We start from the raw sequence: 12,153 nt of genomic DNA, 5'->3' as shown, positions 1-12,153 counted from the left end.
GAGATGTTGCCGGAAAGGCGCTTTCTGCAGCAAAGGACAAACTAATGTCGTTGGTGAAATCCAAAAGATTTTCAAGAAAAAAACAGAAACCACCGGTGATGCCATCAACGACGGTGATGCCTGCAAATGTCAGTAAAGTAATAAATAACGCCGTGGAAGAAAAACTAGAGTCGTTGGCGGCTCAGTCATCCACCAACGCGCCCATGAACACAATAGCGGGGGAGTGGTCTTAAACAGAATTCAAAGAAAATCGCAATTGAAAACATCAACATGATAAATAATAAAATGTTTGCGCGAACCGCTGATCCCGCGTTTGATATGGATGCCCCAGTGCGCAGGGATGATTCTGTCCGTGATTATCAATATTATTCTTATTATGCAGCGCAACCCGACCTACGATCGCGAATTGAACTTCAAGTCCAAGATACCAGTAGATACTTTCTGCCATGTGAAGCGTTTATCGAAATTGAGGGAGAACTCGTGACAAATGCCGCCGATAATGCACCATACGCAGATAACGATCGTGTTCGAGTTGGCTTCGTTAACAACGGTATCATGGCGTTATTTGAGAGCGCCAGATATCTTATTGACGGGCGAGAAATTGAATCAATAGAACGCGAGGTTGATGTTGCAACGACGATAATTGGGTTAGCGAGATACTCGGACGATTATACGAGATCGACGGGCCCATCTATGATGTTTGCGAAGGACACCACCGATAACGCTGATCATCTTCAATACGTTAACGTGCTGGTGGAAAGAGATACCGCAGTTGACCCACAGGCTGAAGCAAATAACCCAGACCGCAGAGCAAGACCAGACGCTAATTTCACTGTTATAAAAAGTCTTAACGATAATTACAATATGGGATTCGCAGCACGAGTAACAATGTTGCAAAGACCACGCCGACAGTTTTCATGCGCGATTCCACTCCATCACATATTTGGATTCTGCAGAAATGTCAGGAGGGTTATCTATGGGGCTAAGCATACAATCGCACTGACGCGAAGGGGCGATGATAACAATGCAATATGGCATGCTGCTGGCGTCGCTGCCGGTAAAGTCATTTTAACTAAAATGGCATTGTGGATGCCGGTGCTGACTCCATCAGTTACCACGGAAGCACGATTGTTAGCATTTATGGAACAGGGAGGAAAATCATTGTTGAGTTGGCTAGCGGTAACAACTGATGCTAAAGAGGATAACGTCGCCGATACGTTTACATGGCACCTGGCATCAAAACAGGGTGTTTCAGCCCCGCGTCATATTTTTATAGCGCTACAGAATAGGGAACGATTGGGCAGTCAAGAACGCAGCCATATGATATTTGATAAATTAGGAGTCAGGGATGTTTCGCTGAGAATAAACGGACAACAGGAACCATCCGAGGATATACAGCTTAATTACGGCGACAACCATGTCGCACGTGTGTATCATCGATTGCTGTCATACATGGGTCGTGATCAAAACGTCGACACTGGTTTGCAAATATCACAACTTGATTTTAAAAAGCTGTATCCGATTTATTATTTTTCGCTGGAACATCTTGATTTAACGAGACAATCCGTCGTTGATATACACTTCCGAGCTCGTATAGCCCCGGGTGGTGCCAATTACAGAGCGGTTGCTGTCATCCTCAGCGATAAATCAATGCTGCTAGAAGGTGTTGGTGGACGAATGAGAATCGTTGATGCGCCAGTGGAAAACATGTAATTGAAAACACAAACGCGTTTACAATAAAATGTCGTATAGTGTCGTCAGTGTAGAGTTGACTGATGGTCAAGTCAAGAAATTACGATCAAAGTCGGCTAAACAGTGCGGGACCACAATAACGCTGAAGCCGTCACAGATGGCAGGTGGTAATCATAAGATATCGTTGACGGCGCGTCAAATAAAACATTTCAATAATGCGATGAAGAATAAAAAGGGTGTTCAGGTAGATTTTTCCGCCGCAGCAATTAAAAACATGGAAAAGACCGGTGGGATATTTCCGCTGTTAGCTGCGATTCCAGCGTTGATTGCCGCGGCCGCACCAGCAGTGGCTAAGGCGGCGGCGTTAGGAGCCGTTGGTACCGCGGCGGGGATGGCATTGAAGAAGGCAACCGGGAAAGGCTACAAAAAAAAACGACCCGTGGCCGGAAAGGGTCTAAGACTACCGGGAACCCCGTATTCATGGTACTCGGGAAAGGGTCTAAGACTACCGGGAACCGTTTATTAACTCGGGAGTCAATGACTCCTGAGTCAATGACTCCAATGTCTAATTTTGATTTAATAGACGCCGCAAACGCGCTAGCGATAAAAAACTTCAGAGGTGTTTTTATGAGGGATCAATTACCGGCGGCACCAAGGAATATTGAAACAGGCATAATTAACCTCGATGGGTCCTCCGGAGCGGGAACTCATTGGGTTGCATACGCGATTGATCCGCGTGCAATCGTCTATTTTGATTCATACGGGTTAGCCCCGCCAAACGAGTTCATGCGGTATATCCGGGCGTGTTCAGCCCGGGCGTTTTATTCCACGTTGCCAACACAGCGATTAAGTGACCCACCGATATGTGGCCGTGAGGCATTAAACGTACTCGCGGCGATTTCATCATCGCGAAAACCACCTCATGTAGTTGTAAACGAATACACTAGTGGGGTCGTAGAGGCCCGGCGGGTTAATTAGAAACGCCGTTTTTTTTTACAATAACGATGATTGATATTTGGGGACGACCGGTTTCGGCGCTGAAGGAATCCACGGAAACGCTCGCCACCGATGACATAAAAAAACTAATCGAGGATGAAATCGCCGATACGTTGAATTTAACCAGTGTTGACCCAGGTGAAATGGTCGTATTTCAAGACCGCCAGGGTAAATTGAAATCCAGTAATGTGTCCCTGGATGACGTTTTAACACGACAGCGTGATGCCGCCGAGGACACTATCGCGCTGTATACCAGCGACGGACGACTCAAACCGGGTGAACATATATCGGCGGTAACATTAGTCAAAGACGGTTTTATAAGGTTGGATAAATCGGTGACCGAACTTGACGCGCAGGTGAAAAAATCTGCCACCGAGGTGAAAAAATCTATCACCGATATACAGCTCACTACCGCTAGTTTTTTCGGGACCCCGACGGTAACCGAACCGAATATTACAACAATAAAAAATACTATTTTGGATTTTGCAACGCTGTCGGGCCAATTTTACACGTTGCGAAAAAATGTTAACAGGATCGATGACAACTTTGATAAATTCTTTGGTAAAAAAAATACCAAGCTGGATGAGATTACAACAACTATAAATGATATCACTGCGTATGGACAGGAAATAAAAACAATCAAAACTGATGTTGCAACAAACAAAAGGAGTGTAGACGCGCATGAACGGGAAATAGAAATAATCGGCGCTAATGTTGCAACGATCATAAATAATGTAGACTCGCATGGACGGAAAATAGAAACAATCAAAACTGATATTGTAGCGAACAAAAGGAATATAGACGCGCATACACAGGACATAATGACAATCAGAGCTGATATTGAAGCGAGCAAAAAGGGTGTAGACGTGTATAGAGGGGAAATAGGAACGATCAAAACTGATGTTGCAACGAGCAAAAGAAATATAGACGTGTATGGACAGGAAATAAAAACAATCAAAACTGATGTTGCATCGAACAAAAGGAATATAGACGCGCATACAGGGAAAATAGAAACAATCGAACTTGATGTTGCAGCGAACAAAAGAAATAAGACGCGCATACAGGGGAAATAGAAACGATCAAAACTGATATTGTAGCGAATAAAAAAGGTATAGACGTGCATGAACAGAGAATAGGAACGATCAAAACTGATATTGTGGCGAACAAGAATAATATAGACGCGCATGAATGGAGAATAGAAACAGTCAAAACTGATGTTGCAGCGAACAAAAAAGATGTGGACGCGCATACACGGGAAATAGATACACTCATTACTAAGGTTGCAGCGAACAAAAAAGATGTGGACGCGCATACACGGGAAATAGATACACTCATTACTAAGGTTGCAGCGAACAAAAAAGATGTGGACGCGCATACACGGGAAATAGATATACTCATTACTAAGGTTGCAGCGAACAAAAAAAATGTGGACGCGCATATACAGGAAATAGATATACTCATTACTAGGGTTGCAGCGAACAAGAATAATATAGACGCGAATTTGCGGAGAATAGAAATAATCGGAACTGATGTTGAAGCGATTAAAGACGGACTACCGAGAGTAGCAGAGCAATTCGAAAAAATAAAAATCCCTCATGAGAACATCATCAACACAGTATACACAATTCGGCATGGATCATTCGATTGGACTCCTACACAGAATACAGTAAATACTACCGCAACTGTTAAGGGCATTTATCGATTGACACTGGTTTCAATGATGCAGTTTAATATATTATCGTCGAGTTCATCTGGGTTTAACAATACAATATCAACAATTATAGACAAGAACGCAACTGAACAGTTTACAATTTATGCCGTTGATGGAAATTTAGCCCGGGCAAACATCACATGGTATGTGGAATTTGTAGCGAATCTAAGTAATTAAAAACACTAGCTCTTTTAGAATAAAATGACCACCAGGGTAATTGAATCAGAGGTATCACCGACGTCACATCAATATCGATTCGATACCGCAAAAGAATTCTCCGCGAACTTAAAAACGCTTTCCGAACAATACCGTAAAATAACCGCCATCGACGCGGTCGTGTACTCGGTGTCGGGTATAGTAGCTGGCACCGGTGTTATTTTATCCACGGTGACCACGATAGCCCCGATCGCTGTTCCAATCACTGTCTCCGCGATGACAACAGTTGCTGGAGTCGCCAACGCAATCACTAGAAAGATATCATCGTGTTTTCAGAAAAAACTCAACGAGTATACAGTAAAACATCAAATAGTATCCGACGCATACTCGAAATTATCCGGGTTGATCTCATTATCGATTGATAATTTGTTCGTATCCGATGTTGAATTCTCCACGATGGTCCAGTTGTATAGCTCCGCGATGTCAAAAATCGAGGATTTTTAACTGGAAGCCGGAACCACCTGGTTGCTGAAATTAGACACTAAAGACAACGAATAATAATAATGTCGCTGAACCCCGAAGGGTTTCAGTTGCTTCAACGGATCGCGGAGAACACCACTCCGGTACAAACAAGTATGATATCAGTGACATCAACGAAACCTGAATTCAGTGTGAACTTCCCGTCGCCGGTTCCAGTGAAGGAAATAGCGCTGGCAAAATTGCGAATATATCACAGTTGGCCTAATATCCGAGCGGACGCATTTAATGGACAACAACCTAATAACTCGCTGGTTTTTGCACGGACAAATAAACCCGATGGGACCCCAAACTGGGAGGAGGTTACAATACCAACTGGGTCATACCAAATAGAGCAAATCAATAAAGAATTTCAACGCAGGATAAAATCGATCACAGGAAAAGAATCAAAAATCGCTATTACGGTTCATGAACCGACGTTATCGTCGACGATTGAAATAAGCACACCGGGGTATATGGTTGATATTTATAACAGTTCAATAAGAACCATACTAGGATGGCCTAAGAATCCACCCGCGGACGCCCCCCCATCAACTATCCTCAGATACGATAACGGAGATGGTGGTAGGCATATTGCTCCATACAACGTAAATATTGCATCGGTGATAGCAATCAATCTAGTATGTGATGTTATCGAAGGGAGTTACCAGGTGGATACCAAGCAATCAAATCAGGCTCAACAGGGATATATCCTTTATTCATTTTCACCAACAGCCCCTCCGGGATTTTTAATCGTTGAGAGTCCGATTAATCCGGTCTATATGCGATGCCATGATCGGTTTTTAATGAGAATTAATTTTAGAATTACCGATCAGTCAAATAACCTAATTGATCTGCAAGAGGAGGAGTTAGTGATCACTCTGTTTGTAAGATCATAGCAGCAGAGGGGGCGATGACATCGACGCGGTCGTCGATGTGCTTACCGGACGCTGACGACGCTGGGATCGGCGCGCAGAAAAGTGCATTAAACCAAATGACGACGCGACGATCCCCCAACGACGTCGTCGTTTTTTTTTTTACCAGCGCTGACTACACCGGATCCGCTGAGTGCAGAAGTAATAATTAAGCAAAATGACGTTTGGACAAAATGTCGGATTCGCCCCCTCTGCTGCTTCGTTCGATCAACAGTGTTTCTCAAAAAGAGTCGATCTTTTTGTATATAAAAAAATGTCTAATTTGGATCAAACAATAAAACTAGAATGTATCCAATTCAATATAAAAATTAGTGACATAGTACACAGTGTGTGAAGTGGTACACATGTTAAGCGAATGGAAACCACGTGGAATAATGTTTCAATGATCGCCTCAATATACTGTAATTTATCCTGAAATTAATGTTGCTCTATGAGGAAATAATAAACAAAGTACACTGTTATGAAGAGATATTTACTCACAGTTAATCTCAGCACGATTATAAAGTGAGTATTCAACACTATAATCTGCCCCCCCCCTTATTTTTCCTTTATGTCGTCGATCACTTTATTGGTTTTGGGCTTATTTTATAGGTCCTTCGATAACTCGCGCCTCATTTATAGTGCGATCGATGTTTATGGATATTTATGTGCATCATGCTGTGGCAAATCTGAGTCATTGCTCAATACAGCCAGGTATGCCTTATATATAGATATTATGTGCATCATGCATTGGTAAATCAGAGTCATTGCTCATTACAGCTGGGTATACCTTATATATGGATATTTATGTGCATCATGCTATGGCAAATCTGAGTCATTACTAATTACAGCTGGGTATGCCTTATATATGGATATTTATGTGCATCATGCTATGGCAAATCAGTCATTACTCATTACAGCTGGGTATGCCTTATACAATGGATATTTAGGGTGGTTATATGTTATTGTATGTGTACTGTTTGATATCATGGGTGGTCAGGTTTTATTGGCTTGTGGCTGACAAGATTATGAGTTAGCTGCAACAAAACCAGTCCACCAGAGATATCAGAGATTATACATGTGATAAACTTTTTATTGTATAATCTGGTTTATAATTAACATCTATTCGTATCTGTCTTCATATTTCTCAAAGACCACTCCGGTGGCCTAGTAGTTAGAGCGTCTGCCTCAGATGCGGGATGTCGTGGGTGTGATCCCTGGCTGAGTCATACCAAAGACTTTGAAAAAATAGTAATAAGAGGTTAGCATTAGGACTGGTCGGCCTGGTGTCAGGATGATGTGACTGGGTGGGATATCATGCTACATGTCTGCGACATGATGCCTAGGTGCTAGACATCACTATAAACTATCACACTACAGATATCGTAGTGATATGACTGAAAAATTGTTTAAGCTATGTTAAAAATCCAGATCACACACACACATATTTCTTGAAATGAAATGTTACATATATTAAAGGGGCCCCGAGTGGTCTAAAGCGCTCTCCGTTACGGATCACTGCCATCTCACCTCTGTCTGCGTCAGTTCGAGTCTTGAATTAAGCCAATGTGGGTATGTGAGAAAGCTTGCCACTAGCTTCTCGTGGGTCGGGGGTTTTCCCGGGTTCTTCCTCCACCATTAATTCTAGCCACCATGTATAGCCTATCGTGTGCTGAAAATGGCGTTAACCCCACAACAACAACAACAACAACAGCATATATTAAAACAAATTTACCTTTCTTATCTTTTACTCCACTCGGTTCAAAATTTAATTTATGATGCACAGAAAGTTATTCAGCAAGTTGTTTAATGTCATAATGTGAAAAGTTGTAAGATTTCATGATGTTATAATGTGCATTGTATAAAGTTTGGCAACAGCTTCTACCAGAAAATATTCATATACTTATGTTAAATCTATCAGATGAACTTAGAGTATAAAATAAATATATCTTTCTTGTTTCAGGTTGGTTTAGCAGTTGTTAATGGCCAGCTAATGGCTATTGGAGGGTTTGATGGGACGACATATTTAAAGACAATAGAAATGTATGATCCAGAGAGTAATAGCTGGAAGCTGTGTGGAGGGATGAACTATCGGCGCCTTGGTGGTGGTGTTGGAGTTGTTAGAATGCCCCAGCATGAAACACATCTATGGTAATAAACATGATACGGAGAGTATCAGCTGGAGGCTATGTGGCATTATGAACTATCAGCACCCAGGCAGTGGTATTGGTTTGGTGTTGTTAGAATGCCCCAATATGAAACACATCTAAGATGACACATTATGACCACTGGCAAACTACTTTTGGATATGTTTACTGCTGATAACAGTTGTCAGAGTATTGAATATGGAATCAGTCTTGTTCAATACTGCCTCATGACAATAAGTTTCTGGTCTGTGCGGATCTTTTTTTCAAAAGAACTGTCTGCTGTAGGAAAGTAGTCTGTCCATTTTATGAATCTGCTTGTTCCATTTTATCTGCCAGTGACTTTTATTTACCGTTGTTATTTACATTTATTTTGGAACTACATTCTGCATAATATTTTATATAATAACAGTCAAATCAAAAAAAAACTTGACAAAAAAGAAAGTATAAATTGTTTGACAATGATCTCATGATAACAGTTTTAGCCATGATGTAATAAGGTCAAATATTAAAACATATAAATCTGCATTTGTTTTAGACATATCCAATGATGGTCCTGGTGAAAATTCAGAGACAAAATTAAAGGCTTATTAGCCAAAGATACTAGTTTGATGCCTTTTGTGTTTCATATATGATAAATCCAATTAGTAAGGTATGGGAGTTTAATTAGATATTTTATAAATGTATCACTTGAATATTCAAAGTGATGCATAGTAGCTTAATCAAAACTTGAATTCACAGAACCTTATAATTATTGACATGGAATTAAACATCTCATGAGATTGTCTGAGTGTGTTGGGAATTTTGTTGATTTGAGTAATTGATGATTCGGCACCTCACTGACACTGTCTAGAGCATCACTCACATTAGACAATATAAAATGCCCAAAATTTCTGAGTGTCATTGAACACTGACCATAGCTTGAGAAACGTAAAGAACTCTTAGTGAAATATGACACTTTATTCAGTGGTTATACTTGACTAAGAATTTTAAGCAGAGTGATTTCCCCTTCTAACTGCAGTAGAGTGCTAGGAAAATATGCAGAAGCTAGAGATCAAATTTAGTTGTAGCTCACAAAGTTTAACAGCAATTGGGTTTTCTAACTCTGCAAGTTAAATACTATTAAATTATATGCAGTTCTCATAAATGTATTGAAAATATCAAAAACATTCTATTTAGAATTTGAAAATGTGTTCAAGATCCTCATTTGCAGCATTAGAGGTAACATTGAAAGCAGGTCATTGATTTAAAATGTATATGACTGATATTTCCTTGAAGGTAAAAGTCAGTCAACCCACTCTGTTTGGTGCTGAAGTTTTTAAAACTTTGAAATGACACTCATGTCTTAGAGTATCACATTTGCATGGTTGGTGGTAAATTTTGTGCGTGTTTGAAGGGCACCAAAGTGTACTAAATTAAACAATAATTATGCATGTTTCTACTCTTTTTCATGTGTAAACTAAAATGAAACAAGGTTAACTGTTTTGGGGGCAGACTATTTATGGTGTTTAACTGGGGACAGTATTGGATGGCACAGATTCATGGCAAGTGAAGTTATCTTTACTTTCCTGGCATGTTGAAGTGAAATTTCACAGATAGTGGCAACTGTTGTACCTGACCTACTTTATCATAAAATTAAACTAGCCCCATCAGAAACATGATAAAAGGTGGTTGCCAAATTTGTTGTCAAACTGGCATCCTTGTTACCAAAATAAATGTTATAAAAGTGTCACTGTGAACATTGGCGACAGGGGGTGTGAGCTTTGTTGCTTGATACTGGTGTTTGCCCAAGTATACCTCATCTTTGACAGATTTACTGAATTATTGGGCAACAATCTTTGGAACTTTTTGTATTCAGTTTAGGTTCATTGTAATAAGGCCTTTATTTTAAACCCTGGAATTTATTGCTGCTGAAACAGATGTAATGAGAAGCCTTGTAAAAAAGTACTTTTATGATTTCATCCTCAGGCAGAGAGCTATAGATAAACACCAGTTTTACTGCTTACAGGTGAATCATGCCACTAACACCTATAGAATGGGTTAGAATTTACATTTGAATTTACACATGACATAGAGGTTCATATTTTTGCATCTCTTCAAAGTATGTGATATCAGTTTTCACATGTGGGTTCATTTTGCTTTGTAACAAATAGTATTAATTCAGATGTTGTTTGACTGAAATATGTGCGTCATTTACAGGATGTATTACCTGTATACCTGTGAAGAGCTGTATGTACTTGAGAAGATTGTGGTTTTAGATAAAATGTAATGTTGTCAGTGTATTGTAATGGAAATATGTATGTGTTAAAAATTATAAAACAATGTTAGAAAGCATTAATGTTTATTTATTTCTCATTTGTAATAAATTACGTTATATTTATAAAGATGGACATCATTAATTGGTTCTTGAATAAACATGTCCTGCTTTATAATGTATACATTGAATTTGTCTGGTTTCTTTTTGTGCTAGCTGTATAGAGCATACTAATATCTTTGTAGTGAATCAGTCTGAAGTTGAAACTCATTATTTTTGCATTATCTGATGAACTGCAACTCTGCTCACCTGTTAGTGAAACATTTTAACTTGTAGAAAATCATACTTGGTAGTGGATGTTATCTCCTGAAAGGCGTGATCTATTGTTTAATTGTAGCCGTGCTTCAAGCTCGACCATGTTTTAGGGTTTAGAAATCTGACACTCGTAGTCATAAAGACCCCTCATCAAGTTTTAGAAATATGCTTATCATGCATATTAAATCAGATTAAGTTATTGTCAACAGAAGATGGAGTATATTGGATATGGTATTTTAATGAATAGGCAGAATTTTCCACTCTGACAATTGGTCAGTTATTGAGGAAATTGTACAGAAAATGCCCATCCTTCTTGATGATGGCATATGGCATTATTAAGGTTAAGGAAATTGAAGAAACCATGAGATTAGAAGCTGCTGTCTTCAGTTGAATTGACCTATTGACAAAAATGTCAATCAAATTTATATCTTATCAATTATCCACTTGTATTGGGGCCCCGAGTGGCCGAGTGGTCTAAAGCACTCACTGTTCCGAATCACTGCCATCTCACCTCTGTCTGCGTGGGTTCGAGTCCAAGGCTCGGCTAGCGTGGGTATGTGGGAAAGCCTGCCAGTAGCTTCTCGTGGGTCGGTGGTTCTTCCCTGGGTTTTCCAGGGTTCTTCCTCCACCAGTTATACTGGCCGTCATGTATAGCCTATCTTGTGCTGAAAAATGGTGTTAAACCCTAGAACGACAACAACAACATCCACTTGTATTACTGACCAAGTAGTTTTCCACCACCTATCCAGCTTAGCATCTTTTATCTGGTCCTTATTTGCTTGGGCTTAGAATTTTAAAATGGAGAGAAGTCGGACATCTTTATAGATTTTTGGTGCTACTGGTTATGTGATAGAGTTGTCTGTAATCAATCCATTAGCACAAGTAGGTTATCATTATCCCTCGTAAATTAATTGCAGGAAAGTATGAAACTTAGTACAACTTCATCCAGATGTCCAGTTGGTCCAGAATAAATGATGCATATTGGACATCCACTATGGCAGTTATGGCCATTTTGAAAGTCCTACTCCTCCTGAGTGGATGGTCAGGTTGACATCGGGTTTTCACTTAAAGAATATCATTACGTCCGTTTGATTTCTTTGTGAAATTGACACAGATCTTTCATGATGTCCATTTGGTTCTTAATGAAATTGGCACCTATTTGATATAATGTTCATTTGATTCTTTGTGAAACTGTCACCAATCTGACATGATGTCCATTTGATTTTTTTTAACTAGCACCTATTTGACGTAATGTTCATTTGATTCTTTGTGAAACTGTCACCAATCTGACATGATATCCATTTGATTCTTTTTTAAACTAGCACCAATCTGACATGATATTCATTTGATTCTTTGTGAAATTGGTGCTGATCTGATAAAATATGGTGGTCATCTTGAAAATCTTCTTACTTCTTCTGAACAGATGTTTGTATTGACATGGTTTTGTCATCTTAT

At 39.8% G+C, this 12,153-nt stretch overlaps 1 protein-coding gene across 1 annotated transcript in view; it reads left to right on the top strand.

Annotated features, from left to right (window-relative positions):
* Positions 1–10,565, top strand: part of LOC149779174 (kelch-like protein diablo) — a 47,114-nt gene extending 36,549 nt beyond the window's left edge. The window contains exon 9 of the mRNA XM_089939741.1: positions 7,949–10,565. Coding sequence (XP_089795867.1) covers positions 7,949–8,140 — 192 coding nt within the window. The 3' untranslated portion in view covers positions 8,141–10,565. The remainder of the gene's footprint in view (positions 1–7,948) is intronic.
* Positions 10,566–12,153: the final 1,588 nt, after the last annotated feature.

The sequence above is a fragment of the Sinohyriopsis cumingii genome, chromosome 17, assembly GCF_028554795.1.
Source record: "Sinohyriopsis cumingii isolate HCF-2022 chromosome 17, ASM2855479v2, whole genome shotgun sequence".
In the NCBI taxonomy this organism is placed as follows: Eukaryota; Metazoa; Mollusca; class Bivalvia; order Unionida; family Unionidae; genus Sinohyriopsis; species Sinohyriopsis cumingii.
The sequence above is the reverse complement of the archived record's forward strand: the minus strand, read 5'-3'. Positions and strand labels throughout refer to the sequence as shown.